Below are 23,884 nucleotides of genomic sequence, written 5' to 3'. Positions count from 1 at the left end.
AATGAGCATGCACTCTGCACCAGTAGGGGTGGGTACATCACACACAGGCGAGCTGGGCAGCAGCCTGTGCGACTGAGCAGAGCCCAAGGCCATGGGGATTGGGCACACCTAGCCTCCCTTCCCTTTCTTCCTTGAGGGCCCAATAAACCTTTTCCAAATGAAAATCCCATCTCACCCACCCGCTCCTAACTTGTGTCCTGTCCTCTGCCCTTCCCCAGTTTTGGGTGAAGATCTCCTTCCCAGTCGGCTGGGCTCCCGCAGGCATGTCTCCAGGGGAACGAGGCCCCCACTGACTGCCTGGCCTGTTTCCCTCACTTTCCTGGGTTGCAGTTTTATGACTGTTTGTACAGTTATTGCCCATCTTGTCCCCTCCACCCCAACCACTGAAGGGGATGGTCTTGAATGAAGGAATTCTCTTTTTCTCTTGTGGCAACTCTAGCTGTTGAATGAACACTCACTGAATAAGTGAGGGGACAGGTAAGGAGGAGAGGGCATGCTACGGCTGACCATGTGGCACTAGGGGACCTCTTCCTTGGGAATCAAAGATGGTGGGCCAGGAGACCCCTTATCCTGACCCCATTCAGCTCTGATGATAGCCTCTGGCCCCAGTCTGGGGTGGGGAGCCTGCCTGTCCTGGGGCCTGGAGTGGGGGTCTAGGGCAGTCACTGAAGGCTGGAGGTGGCAGGGAGGATTGCTTAGAATTCTGCATTTGCAAAAGCAATACTGGAATGTGGGTAAAGGCAATTCACACTAGTACTCAAGAGGTTTGATGAAAAGGATGGACCCTTCCCAAAGCAACCACTGTTCCCAGTTCCCCCTGTGAAAATCCTGGCTCTTCCTCTTGCTGGCTGTGTAACTTCTTGGCATACGACCTAAATTCTTGGGGCTGCAATTTTCTCATCTGTAAAATAGGGATGTATAATGGCAAGTACTTCATGGAATCATTGTGAGAAATAAATAAATTAATATATGAAAAGACTACTGCTTGGTATATGGTAAGCAATGTCTTACCTGTTATAAGCATGCAATATACTATACATGCATATCTGGTAAAATACTACGCACCGTATGTATACACATGTATAAAACTAGATACATATGTAGGTATTGTGTAAACACACATCCCTCTCCAGTGACATTTTTTTAAATCATTTAGAATCTTTTCATTGTAATATAAAGTGTGAAGACAGAGAAGGCATAAAAAAATATTAACTCAAGAAATTATTATAAGGCAAACATACCTTGGTCAAGAAGTAGAATCTTGCCAGCAACTCCAGGAGCTGCTTCCAGGTATCCCATCCCAGTCACCGCCCTCCCCCCTTACCTCCAGCGACTAGTCTAGTTCCTTGTTCTGCATCTTGCTTCCACTGAGTTAAAAACTTTGGAGCACTTTTCATGTGAGCACATGAGTATTTAACTCTACCTCTAAGAATCTGCTGTGTATTACTGCATAGAAAGTATGTACCAGGATTTATCTACCTTTAGGACTCCTGGGCTATCTCCTAGGTTTGTTGCAAGTTGGTGGACAGTTTGTAACTCTCGAATGCAACTTTATATGCATAACCTGTAACACATCCGCTAAGAATTTACTCTATCCAGCCTCCAGCGCTGGGGTAAACGGGCCACGTCCCAGGAATTAATGGTGGTTATGGCAAACGTGCACCCCCCCCTCCCCGGATGCACAGACAAGGGACCCAGGGAAAGGCTGCAGCAGGGGAACCGGCTGGGGAGCGACCCTCGGCCCTTGCCCAGGCTTGCAACTCCCGGACCATCCCAAAGGGGCGGGCCTGCTTCTGGCCCCGCCCCCAACCACCTGGTACCGCCCCCAGGCAAGCCCTGCTTCTCAGGGACCCGCCCCGCCGCCGACGCCGCCACCCACTAAGCGCAACCGCCCGCCAGGCCCCGCCCCGTCCAGGCCAGGCCCCGCCCCACCCTGGCCAGGCCCGCCCCCAGGCCCCGCCCCGCCCGGCGCGCACTGCGCTTGCGCCGGCGTCTCTGGCTCCTGGGGCCCGGCGGCCGCGGCTCTTTTGTTTCCCTGCCGGAGCCCGAGCCGCATCCCGGGATAGGGTCGGAACCCGGGTCAAGACCGGGTTGGAGTCGGATCGCGTCGGCAGCCCGGGCTGCCCGATGGGGCGCGCCCCCTGCCCTCCGCCCCCGGCCCGTGCCCTCGCCTGAGCCCCGGCCTGCCTGGCCCGGCGCGCGCCATGGAGCCCGGCCGCGGCGGCCTGGAGGCCGTGGGCAAGTTCGAGTTCTCGCGCAAGGACCTGATTGGGCACGGCGCCTTCGCCGTGGTCTTCAAGGGGCGCCACCGCGAGGTGAGGGGCCGGCGGGCCCTGACAGAGCCCGGGCGAGGGCGGCCTTCCACCGCGGGGGCCCCTCTCTCCCCCACACTCCGGACACCCCCTCATCCCCACCTCCACACTCCAGAGCGCCCCTCACCCAGCCCTGGACCGCACATCTGCACGGCCGGGTACCCCCTCATCCCCACCCCACACCCGGAGACCCCCACATCCCCTTCACTCACACCCCTGACCCTCCTTCATCTCCCGGGACCTGCCAGGTGCTCACCTGGCTTGGGCAAGGCCTTCAAGGGGTTCCCGGTTCCGGGCCCCTGAGGGACACCCGCGCTTGGTTTTCAGAAACACGACCTGGAGGTCGCTGTCAAGTGCATTAACAAGAAGAACCTCGCTAAGTCCCAGACTCTGCTGGGGAAGGAAATCAAGATCCTCAAGGTGAGCTGGCGTTGGAAGCAGGAGGGGGACAGGTGGTGGGTGAGTCCATCTTGCTCACGGGAAACCTGGGTTTCTGTCCTAGGAATTGAAGCATGAAAACATCGTGGCTTTGTATGACTTCCAGGTAAGTCTCGGGGCTGTGGTCATGGTGGGGAGGGGGTGTTCCCTTCCAGGCTGGCCCAAGCACAGCCTTGGGCCCTGGTGACCTGAGTCTCAGGCCAGCCTGGTCGGTAGTGGACTGTTTCAGGCCAGCATCTCATGTTGGGGGAAGGAGCTGGGCACCCCCAAGTGTGGGTGGGTGTCTGACCTGCCCAGCTGGAAGAGGGGCAGGGGAACTTGGAGATCCCATCCTCAGCTCAGTTCTTGGGGCTGGGCTTCCTCTGGGCACATTAGGAGAGCTTCCACCTTCCCTGGCTGCCTGACTGCTACAGGCATCAGCAGCGATCCACCGGGTAAGGTCTGGCTACAGCGTGGCCCTCCGGAGATGTCTGACCCAGTGGCCCTGACTGTAAGTCCTGTCCCCAGCGCAGGCCCAGGGCAGTCCTGCCGGCCTGGACCACCTGTCTGGGCCAACCGATTGTTTGTTGACATTACTCCAGCGGCCTGGCATTGGCCAGTCTCTCCCTGCGTCAGACTGGGGGAGGGGAGGGGCCAAGGGAGATTCCTTCTTGTTGGCAGTTGGGGCCAGCCACCCCTAGCTGGAGGCAGGAGGGAGGCGGTTGCCTGTCTGATCGGGCCACCTCAGGCCTAGCTGGCCCAGAAGGCTGTGGCTGGCTTCCCCCTGTGCACCCTGGCCTCTGGGCCTGGCGGTGGGGCCCAGCCTCGGCAAGGGTCTGGGGCCCTGGATACCCAGTTTGGGGACCAGGAATCTGAGGCAGCAGATTTGAGGGCTAAAGTGCTGACTAATGGTTTTGAAACCTGTTTACTGAGGCCACGGGACCAGCCCCTGGCTGAGGGGAAGTTCCCGTCCTGGCTGTCTGTCTTGGTGGCCTCCTCCCTCTTCCCCTGTCCTCTCCCTCCCCCTTCAGAGCTGGGCTGTGGCATGACATGAGGTGACATGGGGAGGGCCCACGTCCACTGTGACAGCAAGTACCTAGAAGCCTGGAAGCTGTCCTGGGACCAAGAGGGCGGCCCCCTTCCCCTCCTCCTCTTCCTGCTCCCCTCCCACCCTTCCCTGGCCTCCCCTCCCCTTGCCTCCCTTTTCCCTTCCCGCCCCCCTCTCCCCAGCCTGGATGGGCCACACACCTGGTGGTGGGCCCTGCCACTTCCTCCAGGGCTGGCAGTGCTGTGGCTTCCCCTGTGTGGAGGACGTGCTTAGAGGCCAGCCAGCCTCTCCCCTCCAGGCCCCATGCCCCCCACCGCACCCAGGGCTCCTAGCTCTCAGGGCGTGGGGTGCTTCCCTCAGTCCTTAGATGCCGGTCTGAGACACACCTGAGACCCAAGGGAAAATGGCTTTTAAAAACAGTAAATGATTTGGCTAAAAGAAAAAAAAAAAAGATGAACTTGTACAAAAGGGGTGTGGGAAAAGATGACTGCCATCTCTGTCCCAGCGGAGCCCCGTCCCCCCATGGGCTCTCTGGGGGCGAGGACATGTCCTTGTACGTGTATTGCTTTGCTGCCACGCTGTCCACTGCACTGCAGCGTGGCATTTTTCACTTAAACATGTGTCTCAGAGAAGGTCTGTGTCACTCCACGTTAACTGTCTCAATCTGTCTGTGAGAAATTACACTCCTCTCCTCCCAAGAAAGTTACCCCCGATTCCTTCTGCAAGGTTCAGAGCCCAGACTCTGAAGCTAGATGACCAGGTTCCAGTCCTGGTTCTGTCAGTGAAACTAGCTGTGTGTCCTTGGACAAGTGTCTTAATCTCTCTGTGCTGCCATCGCTTTCTGTCTAACCCAGTGACCGTGGAGTTGTTTGGCTGAAATGGGTAGTGAGTGTTTGCTGATGTTAGGATTGTGGCTGTGGGCGTTATTGGCAGCCTGTGGTGCTCTGTGCCCTGCATTCCACGGCTGACCTCACCAGGCCCCGCTGACGGGACGTGAGGTTATTCTGGGATTCTGACATGTCAGCAGGGTGCCGGTGACTCTCCTTCCACTCACCTTTGCCATGTGTGTATCTGCAGGGTAGATTCCTAGAAGTAAGAGGATGCGTGTTTTAGTTTGGAACAGTTGCCAGATTGTGGTCTGTAGAGGATGGACCGTAGGCACAGGAGGGCTGCCCAAGGGAAGCCTGTCTCCCCATCCTTGCCAGGAGGTCAGTTATCAGACTTTCATCTTGGCCCGTCTTAGAGCTGGAAAATGGCATCTCGTACGGCTTTGTTTTTCACTTACCGGTGAGGCTCAGCATTTCTCGGTGCGCACGTGACTGTAGGAAGTGCCTCCTGCCTCGGAGTGTATTCCTGTCGGTCTCTTTGTCACGGAGGCTGGTTGGCACTGTGGTTGGTGGCGCGGGCCCTGAGCTATGCTGCCCTTCTCTGAGCCCAGCTCCCCCGTTTACTGACACTTGCTGACCTGTGTGATCTTGGGCGAGTTACTGAGCCTTCTGGTGCTTCAGTGTTGCCCAGGAAACGGGGGATCACGTCAGCACACCCCTGTGGTAGGGGCTTGTGATGACAGCCTGAGTCAGTATGTGTTAGGACTGCTGCTTCGTAAGTGTTACACAGGTGTTGCTGATTCATAGGGACTCTTTATATATTAAGGAAAGCTCTCCCACGATGGGTTGGAAATATCTCTCCTCAGCTTGTTTCTTATCTGCTGAGGTGGTTCTGATTTGTGGCCCTACGGAATAGAGACTGTTGCCAGGCCGATGTGGGTGCCTGGGACGTGGGCCCCGTGAATTGTGCCCCGAGGCCCCCAGACATGTGGGCAGTCGGCTGGAGCCCCAGGCTTTTCATTGAGGGGTAGAGGAGTGGGCTCTCAGTCTTACCCTCGCGTGCTGGGTGGTATCTGGATGTGCTCTCTCTGGACAGAGTGGCCACCCTGGGAATCGGGGTGTGAGACTATGTGGCCAGGACCAGCCGTGCCCAGCGTGCCCTGGGAGGCCAGCACACCATCCGGCCGGCTGGTTCCCACAGCTGGAGTGACTCACTCACCCCGGCCTGGCAGACAGAGCCAGCTCCTTGTGACGTTTGGCTGGTGGAGACCTCAGTCAAGGGCAGTTACCGTGGGCTCTTTCAAGACAGTGCCGACCCTTGGCCTTGCTTTTCCCAGACCCCAGGCTCTGGGTGACGGTGGGGCACCACGACCCAGGAGAGCCTGGTGGAGGAATGTGTCAGTTCTGTGTTTTCCATTCTGAAAGTGCCCCCTGCTTTTCCGGAGTCGGGCAGGCTGGGCTTGAGGGAAGAAGAGGGCTGGAGAGTGCAGGCTGCCTGCCCGCCCCCCAGGGGCCCACAGGGACACAATGGGCAGCCGAAGGAGGCTCCCTGAGGAAGGAGGGTGGGCCTTCCTCACCAGGGTGGGGCCGGGCATCCTTTTCCGTCTGGGAGCCTTCCAGAGGAGCCTGGCCTGGGGGAGGGGAGCAGTGCTGCTCCCGTGGGCGGCTGTGGCTTCTGCCACCTTCGGGAGCCCAGAGAGCCACCCCGAGGAGTTAACTAGGTCAGTGCCTGCCTCCCCACCCACCCACCAGGTCCAGCCCAGGATCACCAGACAGAGGGGGCTTGGCCGAGCCAGGGAGCTGGGATCCTATTAAGCAAAGCACCTTAGCACCCTGTGGCGGGGCGGCCTCCTACGTGCCTGGGCGCCCGTGCCAGGCTGCCCAGGACACCTGGCCCCGACACCTGGGCCAGCCCTGTCCCCAGGGCTTGTGGGCACGCCCCCAAGAGACAGAGGGCTCCGTTTCCTCCTGCCTTTGAGGCTTTGTCTTACCCACTTCAGGTGCGAGGCTGGAATTCATCACCCGCTTCCTTGGGGGCTGCGCAGTGGCGTGGTCAGCACTCAGTGTCCGGCCCTGCCCCTCCCTTGCCAGCTGTGCAACAGCAGAACTTCAGGGCCTCTCTGTGCCCATTTCTCCCCCTTAAGCAGGCTGGGACATTGTTGGAACCTTCCTGGGCCGCAGGTTGCGCTGGCGGAGAGGGGACGACCGTGCGGAGTGGTGGGGGGCTGGCGGGCCCGCGCCTCTCCCATATTGGTCTTTGTTACTAACAGGACAGGCTCCTGAGGACGAGAAACCGACCAGTAGCCCTCGTCTACCTCCCCTAGGACGAGAGCCCTTCTGGGCTCCGGCGGTCACTGCGCCCCAGGAGCAGTCCTGGCCCTTCCAAGTGTCTAGACTGAGTCTGGACTGACCCCCCAGGAGGTGACTTGCTGTCTGGAGCCCACTTGGTCCCCACTCCCTGGGGGAGCTGGTGAAAACCAAATTTAGGTCATGAGGAGGCAGGCAGAGGCAGGACCTGCGGCCTTTCCGGGTTCGGGTGGGTGGCAGGCTGGGCGAGGGCACGTCAGCTGTGCCAAGCAGGCTGCCCTGACCTCCTCCTTCCCCTGGGGGCCCAGAGAGCCGGCTGCTTCAGGGCGGGGTGGGGCACCCAGCATGGCCCCTGGGGGGCCTGGGCACGCAGCCTCCCTGGAGAAGCTCCCTGCCGGGCGGCTGTGGACCCTGTGACTGGTCCTGCTGGGGCCCTGGGACCTGCCTCGGCGTTGGCGTGGGGGCAGGCGGAGGACCCTCTCAGGCCGGCCTCTGCCTCCTGGCCCTGGGCGCGTTTCCTGACCTCACCTGGGTACCGGCCGAGCCTCTGGCCGGCTGCTGGCAGTGAGGAGCCGCTGCCTCCGAGGGCCCAGCCCATCGACGGGGCGCGGGCGCCTGCGGGGGGGGCCGGGTTTCCTGGGCTTTCGCAGGCCCGGGTCCCCGGCAGTGAGGCGAGGCGGGTGCAGCCCCCAGCCCTGCTGCGCTCTCCCCCCGGGCCCTGACCCCGGTGCTTGGTGCCCGGCAGGGGACGCCCTCGGTCTCTGCCAGGTGACGCACCTGGGTGCAGAGACAGAGGGCAGAGGACCCCTACCGTCGCGCTTGGCCGCAGAGCCCCTGGCCCCCTGCTCACTGGGCGCTCTCTGAGGCCTGGGAGGTGCCAGGACAGCTGCAGGGTAGTCTTGGGGGAGATGTCAGGGATGGGGTTGGCGTGGGAGCGGCGCCCCGTTCAGGGGTTGTCACTGATGCCGCAGGACCTCCTTTCGGGGGGAGGTGGTCCTGGATCCAGGGGTGTGCCCGGAAGTGGAATGGGCAGTGCAGCGGGTTGCCTGTCCCAGCCAGCCAGCCGCTCGTCCCCGCACGGTCCTGGGTGGCCTTTCTGCCAGTCCTGGTGCAGCCTCCTGGGAACACTCAGTGGGGATGAGTGCTGCCTCTGTCTCCAGCTTGTCTGTCCTTGTCACTTTGTTCTTGCCTGTCTAGGCTCAGCGGGCCCTTTGGTGAGTTGGGGGCTTTCCTGGGGAGCAGGGTGCCAGCCGTCAGGAGGAAACTCGGGCCCTGCTCTGCCTTCTGGCTGCGTGGCCCTGGCAAAGGGCTCTTAGCCTCTCTGGGCCATGCATGACAAGAGTGCTCAGAGCGCCCCCAGAGCTCACTGGAGGGGAGTGGATTCGGGAGCTGAGCATGCGTGGGATGTTGCCAGAGGTGGCCGTGGTTGGGGTGAGGGCAGGTGAGGGAGCAGGTGGCCTGGGTGTCACGGGGAGCGTGTGTTTAGATCTCTGGGGTTATTTCGGGTACTTATCTCTGGCCCCTCCCTCCGCCCTCTGCTGGGTCCTCCTGAGAGCCTCCAGTTCTGCTCCCTGCTGTAAGAGCCTCTGCGTCCTCCCTCCGTCTCCCTCATCTCCCTCCGGGCCCTGCCCCTCTGGCCTGGCCCACCCAGTGGGCCCACGTGGCTGGGGATTCTGGGACCTGCCCCGTGTTATCTCTTCCCCGCAGCCGGCCTGGAGAGGCTGGCCCAGCAGGTGCGGCCGAGGCCAGCTCCCAGGCTTGCATTCCTGCCAGTGGGGTGGGCCTGGCTGGGCTGGGGCCTGCCTTTGCGGACGGAGCCCGCCCCTTCCCAGGCGAGCCCTGGCTGGGCGCTCTGGAAGGCTTCTGCGTCCCTGCTGGGACGCGCCCCGAGCCATGGGCCTGGGGTGCAGGGCTGAGGCGTGCGGGGACAGGCCTGTCTGGGCCCGGCCAGCCCCGAGAGTTTCAGTGTCGCCCTCTCACCCCTGCTCCCTGAGGCCTCCCGCCCTGTTGGTGGAGCTCTGGAGGCGTGAGGGGCTTACCTTGTTTCGGGGCGCTGACATTACACATGACGTGTCACCCAGTGGCTTTGTGTCCCTCCTCGCCTGCTGGTGTGGGTCTGAGCCCAGGCCCCACCTCCTGGAGGCAGGGGACTGACCATGGGTCCTTCTCCTGCTGGGTGGGGTTGGGGAGCAGCCCTGGGATCTGAGTAGGGAGCACCTACTGGTCCCCTGAAGGCTACCTCCCTCCCCTAGGCAGCCTCCCTCGGAGCTCCCCATGGGGCTTTGCGAGCTTTGGGACCAGCTCCCAGGCTTGTCCCCTTGCTCTGTGGGGTTTAGAAGTTGGGGCTTCCTGTGAGCAGAGTGCTGGGTGGGGATGGGGACTTTGGGCCTCCTGTTGAGGGCAGGTGGGGCACCTCCAGTTTCCCAAGGCCCAGCAGTGTGCTGGTGCCGAAGGGGTTTGGGGACCTGGCCTGGCTCGTGGCTGGCAGAGCCCCTCAGTGACCTGGCCTGGGAGAGAGTGGAGGGCACTGCTTGCAGGAGAGCTGAGAGACTAGGACCCCACCTGCCTGTCGACTTGGCTTTTCCGGCCTCGGTTTACTTCTCTGTGACCTAGGATCTCAGTGGCCCCTCACATGCAGATTCTGGGTGTTGGGGGTGGTGTCTGTTCAGTGACCTGAGTGCCAGGCCCCTCAGTCTCACTGGGGTGGACGTGCCGAGGATGCTGGCGGTACCCGTAGGCTGTGGGTGGCCGAGGGCTGAGCCAGAAGCTGGCCTAGTGCTACTGGGCAGCAGTGGGCTGGCTGCCGTGACCTGTGATTCTGTTGGCATCTCTGGTTCTGGAGCCGGGAGCTGAGCAGTTTCCACGGCCTGAGGTTCAAGGCCCTCACACTGTGGCCTTGTCCCTTCTTGGGGACTTGGGTCCCTACTCCCCCAGGACTCACAGAACAACAAGCTGAGCCCCTCAGAACCTCAGGGCTGAGACCAACCCTGACTTTGATAGAGACCTGGCTGCTGAGGGCTCTCCCTGGGAGGTGGGGTCCACGTTCCACCCCTGACACCTCTCCTGGGACCTCAGCCCCTTTCCCAGACGTGATAAGCAGAGTGATCTGACTGGCCGCTACTCCTGTCAGTCCAGTCCACGTGCAGACGGCCTCAAAAACAAAAACAACACATGTCAGCCCGCTTGGCCTGCAGACGTCCTTGTCTCTTGGCCACGAAGTGCAGCTGGCTCAGCCCTGGCATGGGAAGCCCTGGGGCCTCCAGGCCAGCTGATGTCCCCCCTCACTGGCCTCTCCTCCCTGGAGCGCAGCGGTGTGTTGAGGGCCCCATGGGTGCAGGTGGTCAGGTCAAGCTTCCCAGAGGGCTGGCAGCACAGAGGTCGCGGTGCACTCCCCTCCACCTCTCACTGCCTCTTCTGTGTCCTGCAGGAAATGGCCAATTCCGTCTACCTGGTCATGGAGGTGAGTCCCCGGAGGCCAGCTGTGAGGACAGGGAGATTGAGCCCTCCCAGCTCTTGGGCCTTTGTCACCTGGGGGTTAGATGTTGCCCACATGTCCATGGACTTAGGGCCATCTCATCAGGAGCCCCGGTGGCCACAGCAGGTGCTGGGGGGTGATGAGCACACCCATTGACCTCTTCAGGCATCAACTGCAGGGGACATCTGCCCCAGGGTGGAGACAGGGTACCCAGGTGCCCAGGAAGCAGACATCCAGGGTGGGGTGGCGGGGAGACCTGGGCAGGGCTGGCGGGTCTGCCCTGGCTGCTGACCGAGGCACGTGGCTGGTGTTTTACAGTACTGTAACGGCGGGGACCTGGCGGACTACCTGCACAGTGAGTGGACGCCCTGTGGCTGGACGGGCTGCACGCCTGGGCTTGCCCTGACCCAGCCTGAGTGGTGGCCTGGCATGAATGCGCTTTCCTGAGCCCAATGGGGACACATGGTGTGTCAAAACCATCAGGGACGGCCTCGCGGGGCAGACTTGGTCTGGGAGATCCACTCTTGGGCACATCCTTGGGCGGTCTCTGGGAGGCAGTGCCCTCGGAGTGGCCCCTTGGCCCTGCCGGGTCCCTGAGGCTCCTGGTTGGCTGGTCTGCAGGGGGCAGGCCTCACCTGGGTCCTGCTGTCTGTAGTTTCAGCCCCTCACTTGCTGAGGGCCTGGCCTGGGGCTGGTGGCAGAGCCGTTGGCCATGGTGCTTCCCCTGAGCAGTGGGTAGAGGAGGCTACTGAGAAGTGGTCCTGAACAGAGACGGGGCAGGGAGTGCTGGACCGCCACTCGGAGCTGGCAGGTCAGAGGCCAGCGGAGCCAGGGGAGGAAGATCCCAGGCAGAGCCGGCCACGGATGGGCTCAGGGGACGGGAGCGAGTGCCTGCGTTGTGAGGGACAGGCTGGGGACTGCAGGGGAGTGGCTTGGGAGCAGCACAGGGCCGAGGCCCCTCCGGAAGGGAGGGTCTGTACCATCCCTGTCCCGCCAGGCTCTCGGCCCCTCGTTCTAACTCGAGGCCCGTCTCCCCGCAGCCATGCGAACGCTGAGCGAGGACACTATCCGGCTGTTCCTGCAGCAGATCGCGGGCGCCATGCGGCTCCTGCACAGCAAGGGCATCATCCACCGGGACCTGAAGCCACAGAACATCCTGCTCTCTAACCCAGGCGGGCGCCGCGCCAACCCCAACAACATCCGGGTCAAGATTGGTGAGGCGGCCGGGCCGGCACCTGGGAGGCCGGGGGGGGGCCCGGGGCGCCTGGGGCCGCAGCCGCCCTCCTCACACACCTCTCCTCGCCTGCAGCCGACTTCGGCTTCGCCCGGTACCTTCAGAGCAACATGATGGCGGCCACACTCTGCGGCTCCCCCATGTACATGGTAGGTGGGCCACCCCCGGCCCCTGCTGCCCTGTGGAAGGGGCGTAGGCAGTGGGATCCGGTCCTGTGTCCAGAGCTGAGCCCCATCCTGTGGCCTCACCTCGTGTGGCATGTGAGGGCACTTGGGGGACACCTGGCTGGCATGTGATCGGCCGGTACTTGGCTGGCGCTGGGCTTTGGTCAGTGCACACCTGGTGTCCATCCTCGCCACAGCGCTGATGTGCACCCGCACCCCGCAGGCCCCCGAAGTCATCATGTCCCAGCACTATGACGGGAAGGCGGACCTGTGGAGCATCGGCACCATCGTGTACCAGTGCCTGACAGGGAAGGCGCCCTTCCAGGTGAGTGGGCTGGCAGGGTGGGTGGATGTGCCAGCATGGGCACGCTCGGCTCCGGGTCCCCGGCAGAGTTGCCGGTCATTACGGTCCTGCAGCCTCCTTCACTGAAGTGATGGGGCCTCCCAGCCCCCATGGTACAGTCCTGCTCAGAGCCAAGGCCGGTCTTGGCTGGCTCCAGGGTGCATCCGTGTGTCCGTGTGTGCCTGAACCCAATTTCATGGCCTTCCTCCTGCCACCTCCAATGCTGGCACGACCTCCTAGATTAGCGTCAAGTGCTGGGTGCGCCCTGTGTTTGGAAGGCGTGGCCTGCTCTGCGGTGGACCCCATCCTGCAGACCTCTGCTTCCTGTAGTGACTTCACGGCCCCGCCTGGCAGCTCTCCGCTGTCGCCAGCTGGCCGCAGAGCCCTGTCTGACTGCCTGGTGACCTGGGCTGTCCCCCCTTACTCCTTTCACCCCTCCCCGTCTGCGAGAGCAGGCAAGGGCTGGGCCCCACTGGCATGTCCACCTAGGGAAGGCAGGGGCCCATCTTGCTCTTGGCTGTTGCTCCAGGCCCACCCGGTCACCCTCGTGCGGTCCCTGTGGTCCCACAGCCGGGATGGGGGGAGGGGGTAGTGGCCCCTTCCTAGGAAGCACATGAGGGCACTCGGTGTTTAGACAGGGCCCTAGAGTCCTGGCCAGCAGTGCTTGCCAACGGACCCCGTCGGGCATGGAGGCCCTGAACGAGCAGTGGCTAAATGCAGGGGGTACACTCATACCTAACCTCTTCCCCACTCAGGCTAGCAGCCCCCAGGACCTCCGCCTCTTCTACGAGAAGAACAAGACGCTGGTCCCCACGTGAGTGACCCTGCCGCTGGCCTCAGCCCCCCGCCCCCCCCCCGCCGGCTGCCCGGTCACCGTTGTGCTCTGTGCCCGCAGCATCCCCCGGGAGACCTCGGCCCCGCTGAGACAGCTGCTCCTGGCTCTGCTTCAGCGCAACCACAAAGACCGCATGGACTTCGGTGAGCATGGCAGCTCACCCCCACTCCCGCCCCGCAGGGGCCCGCCCGGCTTGCACCCTGCACCCCGTGTCCCGCACACCCGGCTCCCGCGGGCCTCTGGGGGCCGCAGCGAGCAGGTTCCCGGGTGCCTGCGGCTCCTTTCCCAGCAGCGCTGCTGGTAAAACCCCCAGGTTTGCAACGGGAGGTGCTGCTGGGAAGCCTTCTGCAGGCTGGGTGGGGCCAGGCTCCGGCCACACTGTGGGGGCCAGATGTGTTCAAGAGCTGCCAGCTGAGGCTCTGTCTCCCTCCGGGCTTGGCTGGCGTGAGGCAGCGGGACGGGGCCCAAAGCCAGCTGGAGCTCAGGCCCCAGGGGACGGCGGGGGCCCAGCCTTCACCCTGGAAACCCTGGCGTTGGAGCCTTCCTGAGGCCTGGCCCATCCTTCCTCCTGCAGATGAGTTTTTCCATCACCCTTTCCTTGATGCCAGCGCCGCTGTGAAGAAGTGTGAGTCCCCTGAAGGTCCCGGGGACTCCTGTGCCCCCCCTTCCTCACCACAGGCTGCCATCCCCACCCTGGGAGGTTGGGGGGTACCAGCTCCTGAGCCCACCTCCAACTCGGAGTCCCCCTGGGGCCCCCAAGGCCACGGGGTGGGCCGGAGCTCAGCTGACTTGGTGAAGTGTGGAGAGCTGGGGGTGGGGCCTCCCACAGGTCAGCGAGGGAGGGGGGGCCGCCCCTCCTTTCCTGTCCCTGGGCTCCTCTGTCTGGGGGCCCGAGCTGGAGGTGGCTGGGAGTGGGGGTGTGCAGGGCCGGGGGAGACCGTTGGGTCCTGACCACGCCACCCCGCCCCCGCCAGCCCCGCCGGTGCCCGTGCCCTCCTACCCCAGCTCGGGCTCCGGCAGCAGCTCCAGCAGCAGCTCCACCTCCCACCTGGCCTCCCCGCCGGTGAGTCACGCACTGGGGTCCGGGCTGTGGGCTTCTCTCCCCTCATATTTGGAACGCGTAGACCCCGGCAAGAACTGTGTCTGGGCTTCGGCCCCACCCAGACACCCGCCTTTGTTGCTGCTGACGGGTGGGGTGAGGCCTGCTGAGGTTGTGCTCAGGGCGGGGGGATCGGGGCTTGAACTGCTATCCGTCCTGGCAGGCCGGGGCCGGGGCAGGTGGTCGAGGGGTCGGCTCTCGCTCACGTCTGAAGGCAGACGTTCCGGGCGCACCGCGTACTGAGTGTAGTGCAGGGCTGGCCGACGGGCAGCCTTTCCCTCCACACACGTCCCCGGATGGAAAAGTGGGGGGTCACCTGAAAGAGGGCCTCCCCGGATCTCTGGGAGCCCAGTGCTCCCTCACCCTGGGTGACGGGCGGTTCCGTCAGGTGTCTGTCCCTGTGGGGCCCAGGCTTAGCCGAGGTGTGGCATTTCAGAAATCAGGAGAGAGGGCAAGGCCCCGGGGGAGAACATGCAGAGCCCCTTCCCCAGCAGTCCCCCTTCACCCAGGCCCCGGGGCCGGGTCTCAGTGGCCTCCCCTCTGCCCCCCAGTCCCTGGGGGACATGCAGCAGCAGCTTCAGAAGACCCTGACCTCCCCGGCCGACGCCGCCGGCTTCCTGCAGGGCTCCCGGGACTCAGGCAGCAGCAGCAAGGACTCGTCCTGTGACACGGATGACTTCGTCATGGTCCCGGCCCAGCTTCCAGGTCAGGGGGCCGCCAGTGGGAGTGGGCGGGGGTAGGCCTCAAGTGGGCCCCATGTTGGGAGGAGAGGCCCCGTACCCAGCCTTGGCAGTGGGAAGATGGGGACCCAGGGGTCCTGGAGGAGGGGTCCCAGGCCAGACTGGGAGCTGTGGATGCCTGGCTGGACACTGGTGGGTGGGGAGGGTACACCTCTGAGAGCCCTAAGGTTCCTATGGGCAAAGGGAGCTCTCAGTACAAGTGACAAGTTAGGGACATGAGAGCCCGGGGTCCCCGCGTGGCCCTTCTCCCAACCCCTGCGCCTCCGACCTGCCCCAGAGGAGGTGCCTTGTCTCACGAAGCTGCCACTCATGGACCCTCCGCCCACTGTCCGCAGCCAGGACAGGTGTGGCCTGGGAGGGCACAGTGGGCACGCTTCCTGGGCCCGGCCTCACCGGTCTCCCATCCACAGGTGACCTGGTGGCTGAGGCAGCCGGCGCCAAGCCCCCACCGGATAGCCTGATGTGCAGCGGGTAAGCCCCCACCTCGAGCCCTCCTTGCCCTGGGAGAGGGAGACGCGTGCTCTCGCAGGCTGTCCTTTGCCCTGCCTGGGTCAGACACTCTGGGAAGGGCCAAGGCTGTGTGCATGCTTGGCCTGAGGTGTGGCCCTGCCTGTCCACCAGGAGCTCACTGGCGGCCTCGGCTGGCCTGGAGAGCCGTGGCCGGACCCCCTCTCCTTCCCCGCCCTGCAGCAGCTCCCTCAGCCCCTCAGGGTAAGCAGGGGCCCGGACCTGGCAGGGGTTGTAAGCTGCCCCAGGGCCACCGTTAGGGCTTCCCTCAGAGTCGTGGCCCCCTAACCCTGAGCCAGGTTGTGTCCAGAGGTCCCGCCTTCATTCAGGCCTGGCTCCTCGTGGGTGGTCCAGCGGATGGAGGGGATTGTGGTGGAAGGGACACAGGCCAGGGTGGGGGTGGGGGCAAGGGGCAGCTGTGTCAGAGACTGGTGTCACCACCACCCCAAGTTTGCTGGGCCAGGAGGGCATGGACTGGAGCCAGCAGGTGTTGGTCTGGCCTCATTGTCCTCTGTCCCACCTCCTACTGGCCAGTCCTAGCCAGAAGCCACCTGGGTGCAGAGTGTGAATGGGGTGTGAACAGACAGGCCCTGGTGCCCAAACCGCAGCGGTGCTGGCCGTGTGCAGGTGGCCTGGAGTGGCCTCTGCCCCAGAATGCCACATCTGCAGTGACCCCAGCCTTTCTCCACCCACCACAGCCGGGCTGGCCCGTTCTCTAGCAGCAGGTGCGGTGCCTCTGTCCCCATCCCAGTTCCCACTCAGGTGCAGAACTACCAGCGCATTGAGCAGAACCTTCAGTCACCCACCCAGTACCAGACTGCGCGGTGAGTGGGGGGTCCCCCGGTGGCCAGGCACGCCCTAGAGGGCTAGTGAGACCCCCACTGTAGCCCACCTGGAGAGGAGCAGGGCCTGCTCACACGCACGGCTGTGCAGGCTGTGCACCGCGTGACTGTCAGTGCCACCCTCGCTCTGTGCACGGACTGGGCTTCTAGATGTGTTACGACTGCTGTCTGGTAGATACCAGTCAGGTGTTTTCTGTTGATAAAACTAGTTTCGGTTTTTGCGAATTTCAACAGATGGGAGAGAGAGCACCTTTTTCATGTGATTCACAGAGACCCCTGTGGGTGGGGGGGTCTCCCGGTCAGAATCTGCGACCTTGGGCCTTTCACCTGGTTGTTGCTCCTGGTGAGGCCCGTCATTTGAACGGAGCGGGGACAGACACGTGGTGTGTGCTCGTGGCCCTCGCTGGGCGTGGCTGGGGGGCCTCTCACTTTGTGTCTGCTTGTGTCCCCAGGTCCTCCGCCATCCGCAGGTCAGGCAGCACCAGCCCCCTGGGCTTTGTGCGGGCCAGTCCGTCGCCCCCGTCTTATGCAGAGCATGGTGCTGCCTTGGCCAGGAAGCTCTCCCTGGGTGGGGGCCGGCCCTACACACCGTCTCCCCAGGGTGAGCCCGAGCCCCGCGGAGGGACGCGGCCTGAGTTGGGAGCGGGCATCTCCAAGCTCCCTCCATCCCACACTGACCTTGGCAACCCCTCTTTCCCTCAAGTCGGAACTATCCCCGAGCGGCCGGGCTGGAGCGGGGCGCCCTCCCCACAAGCCGCCGAGATGCGGGGGGGCAGGTCCCCTCGTCCAGGTGGGTACAGCCCCCGCCTGGGGGGTGGGAGGGTGGAGCTGGGGAGGGGTGGCGGAGCCGGGCTGACCTCCCCGGGCTGACCTGCCGCTGCTTGAAACAGTGGCTGTCTTCCTGTCTCACAAACATCATTGCTTAGGAGTTACGGGAAGGGAGAAAATTTCATGAGACTATTTTTAACAAGCTCAAGCCTTCAGGTTATGGGGGCCGACTTGGGTGGGGTTCAAATCCCACCTCCACCCCAGCCCCAGCCCTGCCATGCTGTGTGACCTTGAGCTGGCATCCCTTTGCTTTTTTCCATGTGCGCACAGTGGAGCGCAGGCGCAGTGCCTCACAGGTGGCCGTTGAGGGTGAAGGGCATTGTTGGCAGACCTGGGCCTCCAGACCCTGTCCTGGTGGGTGGCGCAGGCTGGGCCAGGCAGCTCACGGACAGCTGTGACTGGGCCCATCCTGTCCGGTCGTAGGCTCCTCTGCACCCGAGCGCTCTCCCCACACTGCCGGGCTGGGCTGCCGCCTGCACAGTGCCCCCAACCTGTCCGACCTGCACGCCGTCCGCCCTAAGCTGCCCAAGCCCCCCACAGACCCGCTGGGGGTGGCGTTTGGCCACCCCCAAGCCAGCCCCCCCCAGCCCTCCCACGCGCTACAGTCCTGCCGGCCCCTGCGTGGCTCGCCCAAGTTGCCCGACTTCCTGCAGCGGAACCCCCTGCCCCCTATTCTGGGCTCCCCCACCAAGGTAAGAGGGCCCCAGACCTCCAGGGGGATGGGTGAGGAGTGGCCAGTCCTGGGAGAAGACCACAGGGCTCGGCTCTGTCCTGAGGAGACCCCCGCATGCTCGGGCGCCAGGCTTTCAGTGCCGACACCTCTAGCGCTGGTGGTGGCCGGCTCTTGAGTCTCCCTGTTTCCATGTGGGGTGGCCACGTTCCCATGATGATGGCTGGCCTGCAGAGCTGGAACTTCTGCTCTCTGGCCTTTGACAGGAAGTGTCCTGTCCCAGGTCCAGCATCCACAGCCCCAGAGAGCCCAGGCTGCCACTGTGGGCAGGCTATTTAGTTTGTCCTGTGCCTCAGTTTTCCTATCTGTGAAATGGGGCCAGACCCCGCAGCTACCTCCTCATGTCTCTGAGGCCCAGGTACACACGTGTGTACCCTGTGTTGTGCACATGTGAGGGTCGCTTTCCTCCAGCACAGGGTGGAGCCGGCCACACACAGTCTCCCGCCTTTGCTGTGAAGATCAGGGTTGTGGCGGTTGGGGCTTTGCAGTGTGGGGCTTTGCAGTGTAGGGCCTTGCAGACACAGGGCGGCACTGCTGACCCCACTGGGGTTTCAGCGTCATGCTGGTGGGTAGCTCTCAGCCCCCTACCTGCCCCTCCTAGGCCCCACCTGCCTTTGACTTCACCAAGACCCCCAGCTCCCAGAACCTGCTGACCCTCCTGGCCCGGCAGGGCGTGGTCATGACTCCGCCTCGGAACCGGACGCTGCCCGACCTCTCGGAGGCAGGGCCCTTCCAGGGGCAGCAGCTGGGCGCGGGCCTGCGGCCCACAGAGGACGCCAAGGGCCCCTTTGGCAGGTGAGTGGGTGGGGCCTCCCTGACACTGGCCATGGGAGGAGAGGTCCAGCCTCTGCACCTCTTCACTGCCCTTCGCCCTGCAGGTCCCTCAGCACCGGCCGCCTCACCGATCTGCTCCTTAAGGCCGCATTTGGAACGCAGGCCCCCGACTCGGGCAGCACGGACAGCCTGCAGGAGAAGCCCATGGAGATCGGTGCATGGCGGGGGGGCGGTGGGGAGTGCTCTGGGAAGTGAGGGGGCCGAGGTGGGAAGATTCCCTGAGCCCCTCTTCTCGCTCCCCCAGCGCCCTCTGCTGGCTTCGGAGGGAACCTGCACGCAGGAGCCCGCGCTGGGGGGGCCAGCAGCCCCTCCCCTGTGGTGTTCACCGTGGGCTCGCCCCCCAGCGGGAGCACGCCGCCGCAGGGCCCCCGCACCACCATGTTCTCAGGTGAGGGCCGTCCCGTGGCTGCGGTGAGTACACAGCCCGCGCTGGTCTGTCAGGAAGCGTGAGGGCTCTGCTGTTGTCACGAGTGGAGCAGGGACAACGTCCTGGCCGCCAGGCTGTGGCACTCTGTGTCCAGGCGCCCTGAACGTCAGACTTGTAGAGTCAGGAGTCCCGGGCCTGGGGCCGCCTCGGGGTGCGCACCAGCCCCGCAGCCCCAGGCTCTGGATGGAGGGTCCCGTCTGCAGCGGGCGGGGCCTCGGGGGGTGAGGCCTCCCTGCGGGGTCTGCTCACCAAGGCACCGCTGGGCCCCCAAAGGGGTGGGGATGGGTCTTGTGTCACTGAGTTGGGGAGGGTTCCCAGGGAGGCGGGAGCGCGCCCTGAGCTGGGGAGTGGCGGTCCAGGGGGGCCTCCGCTCAGTGCCCTCTCCCCGTAGTGGGTTCCTCCAGCTCCCTCAGCTCTGCCGGCTCCTCGTCTGCCCGCCACCTGGCTCCCGGAGCCTACAGCGAGGCTGCCCTCGAGGTCCCCGGCCCTGGCCACTGCTGCAGCTTTGCCGACCCCGTCGCCGCCAACCTGGAGGGGGCCGTGACCTTTGAGGCCCCTGACCTCCCCGAGGAGACTCTCATGGAGGTGAGGCTGGGGCTGAGCGTTGTCTCTGGGCCTCGGGCCTCGGGTCTCGGGCAGGGCTGGGCCTGGGGGTGTGGAGGGCTGTGCCCGGCACTGCGGCCCCTCAGCCGCCTGCTTCCCCCCAGCAAGAGCACACGGAGACCCTGCACAGCCTGCGCTTCACCCTGGTCTTCGTCCAGCACGTCCTGGAGATCGCAGCCCTGAAGGGCAGCGCCAGCGAGGCGGCCGGGGGGCCTGAGTACCAGCTGCAGGAGAGCGTGGTGGCCGACCAGATCAGCCTGCTGAGCCGCGAGTGGGGGTGGGTGTGCCCGGCGGGCCCGGGGGGAGGCAGGTGGGGGGGGCAGCCCTGGGAGGGGTAGCGGGGGGCCCCCCAGCTGTCTGACACGCCCTCGCCGCCCTCCAGCTTCGCGGAGCAGCTGGTGCTCTACCTGAAGGTGGCTGAGCTCCTCTCCTCCGGCCTGCAGACCGCCATCGAGCAGATCCGGGCCGGCAAGCTGTGCCTGTCGTCCACCGTGAAGCAGGGTGAGTGTGAACTCAGCTCGCGCCCCCAGGGTACGCAGGGCCGGCACTGGGTCGTCAGGGAGGGGTAGGTAACCACTAGGGGAAAGACAGTGAGGAAGAGGTGGGGACGGGCCTTTCTGAGGAGGTGACCCACTGTGGGCCCGGCCCGGGTAGGGGAGCAGCCAGGGGAGACCAGGAAGGGCAGGGCAACGGCCCCGAGGCAGGGCCCGTGTGCTGGGGGATGCGAGGTCGCAGTGTGCGTGGCTGGAGCAGAGCACAGAGGAGAGGGGCCGGGCAGCGGCCTTTGCCTGCCGCGGGGCTGGGGCCCCCCTTGGGGCCGGCTGGAGCTGAGGGCCCCCCTGCCCACCGCAGTGGTGCGAAAGCTGAACGAGCTGTACAAGGCGAGCGTGGTGTCCTGCCAAGGCCTGAGCCTCCGGCTGCAGCGCTTCTTCCTGGACAAGCAGCGGCTCCTGGACCGTGTCCAGAGCGTCACCGCCGAGAAGCTCATCTTCAGCCACGCCGTGCAGACGGTAGGACGGGGAGGGGAGGGGCTGGGGGCAGCGGCCTGGGAGCAGGCAGGGGGCGGCTGATGGCCACAGCTCCCCTGGGCTCTAGGGGCGTCGCTCCCGGGTTGGGAAGGGCACCACGCTGTCCCCGCAGCCAGCTAATGGCACACGGGCCCCTCCAGGCTCCCGCACAGCCCAGGCGGCATCCCTGGCCGCAGTTTTCCGACCTGGGAAACGAGAGGCCTGGTGTGCAAGCCTCTTAGTGGGCGAGGTGGCCTCCAGAAGAAACCAGCGCAGGCGGCCCAGCTCGGAACGCAGTGTGAAGGCAGCAGGGGACCTGGAGGGACCCTGCTTGGTTCCCTGCATCCATTGTTTGGGGTCCTTGTGCCCCAAAGGAGCTATCTAAAGAAGTGCTTGTTTTTTGAGAAAATTCACTTGTGTAGTAAAAACACGTTGTCTGAACAGATGTTCGAGAAAAGTCTGCCTCATCATCCCTGAGTTCCCACTCCCCCAGGGGTGACCCCTGGAAAGTTACCCCATTGCTAGTAGTGACTCAGACCTGGGGGTGGAGCTGGCCAGGCATCTGATCTGTAACCCCCAGCTGCCCGAGGCACGCGCATATCTGATCAGCCCCCCACGTGGCCTGCACACCACCCTGTACTGTCACTTGTGCCCTCCAGCACAAGGGCTGGACATGGTGGTTCAGGGTGGTCAGCCCTGGTCCCCTGTCCCCTGGTGGGGGCCGCCCGGGCAGCCGGGCCCAGCCTCCACTGTCGCCCGGCAGGTGCAGTCGGCTGCCCTGGACGAGATGTTCCACCGCCGGGAGGACTGCGTCCAGCGCTACCACAAGGCCCTGCTGCTCATGGAGGGGCTGCAGCAGATCCTCACGGACCAGGCGGATGTGGAGAACATCGCCAAGTGTCAGTGCCCGCGGGCCGCCGGGGGAGGGGCCGGGGCCGGGGCCGGGGCCGCGGGTGCCCCGCTCACTGCGGTGCCCTCCCTCCTTCCTTCCCTCCCTGCAGGCAAGCTGTGCATCGAGCGGAGACTCTCGGCCCTGCTGACCGGCATCTGTGCCTGACCCCCCACTCCCCAAGGCCCGGCTCATGGTGCCCGAGGGTCTGGACCTTCTCTGCCGATCCTGCGGGGTGGGGAGCATCGTGCTGGCCGGGCAAGCCAGCGGCCTTGGCACTGCTCGCTGGTGCCTGGGCAAGGACCGCCCAACGCCCCACCCAGTGTCCAGAGCTGGGTCTCCAGCTGCATCTCCCGGGCTCTGTGGCCATGAACTTCAGGGCACTGGAAGGCCTCACCCAGAACCTCAACTCAGGCCAGTCCTCTGGCCTTGCTGACGGACGGGCAGAACTCCCAGCCGGCAATCAGAACTTCTCTCCTGGCTGCCTCGATGGCAGGTGGGGATGCGTGGGCATCTCCTGAGCCTGCCATGACCCCAGGGCCGTCCCGCCCAGGACAGGCAGAGGCCCTGAGACCGTGATGCCCGCTCAAGCCAAAGCCGCCAGGCCTGCCCAGCGGACCCACCCAGGAAAAGGTGTGTCCTCCTGGCTCCTTCCTCTGTCCTTCCCTGAGACCACCCCTCAGCTTTGTGAGTCACCCAGCACTTTATTCAGGCGGACTGGAACCGGGACGCCCTCGGTCCCATCGGTTGCACTACAAGGCGCGTGTACACATCTGTACCCACGTGTACGTGTGTAAATAGCCCCACGAGCGCATGCGCTGTGCCTGCCGCCCGGGGCCTCTCGGGGACACACAGCCGTCTTAAGTAATGTTCTTTTAGGGACGGACAGTATGAAGCACCAAGCTTCCTGAACCCAGCATAGACGTTGCGGTCTTTCACACTTTACTGCTAAAATGTGTCTTATTTTCTGCAGCTCTTTTTTTAAGAAGACTTGTACGAGTTGAGGACGTTTTGTTTTGAAAGGGTGAGGGCAGGATGGGGGCAGCCTCGGCGTCATCTGGGATGCGGAGACCTAGGGGACATGTGGTCTGCCCAGCCCCTGCCCACACTCCCTGCCCGCACGTGGTGGGCAGGTGAGCTGGACCCTTTTTGTGCGCCAGCTTTCACAGTGGGTTTTGATGTCAAGTCCCCCCCTGCCCCCAGCCAGGTCCTGGCCGCCAGGGCGGGGTCGGCGGGGAAGCAGCCTTCCCCGGTCGGCCCAGCTCTGCCCAGCTCCCCTCGAGCACGTCCCCAAGAGCGCAGAGGGATCCTGTGCCCATCCAGGCACCTGGGGCAGGGGCTTTGAGGCCTCACCACAGACGTGGTGAGTGAAGACCCTCCGTGTTTCTCTCTGCAATACTTGAAGTCTTGCCGCTGTGCTTGGGTCTGGAAGAGCAGCAGCCCTGGGACTCGTTTCTGTCTCACCACCGTTGACTTGAGTTTCTCCTCCCGCGCAGAACGTGTTTGTATTTATTGCTTTATGGTCGGCTGGAATCCGGGGCCCCGGGAGGCTGGCACCCCAGGAGGGGCCTTGCAGCTTCCCGTCCCCCTGCCCGCCGACCCTGTTCTCCATGACATGGCTGTCGACCCTTGGTCTACTTTAAAGGAAGTTTCGTGTGGCCCCCTTTGCGTTAAGTTGTGTAATATCAATTTAAGGAGATAAACCTTTGGAGATGTTAAGCTGGTGTGACTGATGGTTGGTTTGTCACTGTCTCTGGTTCTCCTGTCGCCTCTGTTCTGCAGCACCAGGATTTTGGAGGTCAGGCTCAGGGCCGGGCTGGGCGCTCAGAGATGTGGGGTCCAGCTTGTGCCTGTCCCCCACCCGTGTCCCTGCCGAGTTGGCTCACCCAGGCCCTCGGGATGCCTGCCTCCCAGTCCCCTGGGGCTACATGGAGGAGGGGGATGTGGGTGGGGAGGGGACTCCGCGTTTCCCCATGACGCACCAGGCTGGACTTGGACAGCGGCCGCACCATTTCCACCCCCAACCACTCTCCACATCCGGGTCAGTGGGAGGCGATCGTCGCTGTGGTTTTCATTTGCATGTCCCTGATGGTTAGTGACTTTGAGTGTCTTTTCCTGTGTTTTGATGGCACTTTTCTAGCTCTTTTTTGGAGAAACATCTCTTCCAGGCTTTTGCCTGCTTTTTTCTCTTTTTTGTTGAGTGGTATGGTTTGCATTTTTTAAACGATGTATTGTTTTAATAAGTTAAAAATAACTTGTTAAGTTACCAAAAAGGCTAACCACAATGTGAATCGAAAGTTCGTGGAGAGGCAGTGTGAGAGGAAGTGGAAGGTGGGGCCTCAGAAGGCCGGGTCCCAGCAGGCTGCCCCAGTCTGGCTTCCTGGAGCGCCTGCCCCTGGTCTGCAGACAGGAAGGG

The 23,884-nt window shown here is 63.7% G+C and overlaps 1 protein-coding gene across 3 annotated transcripts; it reads left to right on the top strand.

Annotated features, from left to right (window-relative positions):
- The first annotated feature begins 1,977 nt into the window (after nt 1–1,977).
- On the top strand, nt 1,978–23,187 carry ULK1 (unc-51 like autophagy activating kinase 1). Of its 3 annotated transcripts, none has more exons than XM_074356413.1 (28): nt 1,978–2,315; nt 2,640–2,732; nt 2,815–2,856; nt 10,339–10,371; nt 10,705–10,741; nt 11,427–11,600; nt 11,696–11,769; nt 12,008–12,109; nt 12,883–12,941; nt 13,023–13,105; nt 13,537–13,587; nt 13,937–14,025; nt 14,685–14,766; nt 15,212–15,272; nt 15,423–15,512; nt 16,007–16,132; nt 16,603–16,751; nt 16,854–16,940; nt 17,402–17,670; nt 18,310–18,503; nt 18,587–18,696; nt 18,787–18,930; nt 19,361–19,554; nt 19,677–19,849; nt 19,955–20,073; nt 20,425–20,582; nt 21,343–21,478; nt 21,581–23,187. In XM_074356413.1, the coding sequence occupies exons 1-28, from the start codon at nt 2,205–2,207 to the stop codon at nt 21,634–21,636; spliced, it is 3,096 nt and encodes a 1,031-aa protein (XP_074212514.1). In that variant the 5' UTR covers nt 1,978–2,204; the 3' UTR covers nt 21,637–23,187. The 3 variants fall into 3 exon arrangements, with proteins under 3 accessions (XP_074212514.1, XP_074212515.1, XP_074212513.1); XM_074356412.1 differs by having other exon boundaries at nt 1,979–2,315; nt 14,613–14,766; XM_074356414.1 differs by lacking the exon at nt 21,581–23,187 and having other exon boundaries at nt 14,613–14,766; nt 20,741–21,477.
- Nucleotides 23,188–23,884: the final 697 nt, after the last annotated feature.

This window comes from Camelus bactrianus, chromosome 32, assembly GCF_048773025.1.
Source record: "Camelus bactrianus isolate YW-2024 breed Bactrian camel chromosome 32, ASM4877302v1, whole genome shotgun sequence".
In the NCBI taxonomy this organism is placed as follows: Eukaryota; Metazoa; Chordata; class Mammalia; order Artiodactyla; family Camelidae; genus Camelus; species Camelus bactrianus.
The sequence above is the reverse complement of the archived record's forward strand: the minus strand, read 5'-3'. Positions and strand labels throughout refer to the sequence as shown.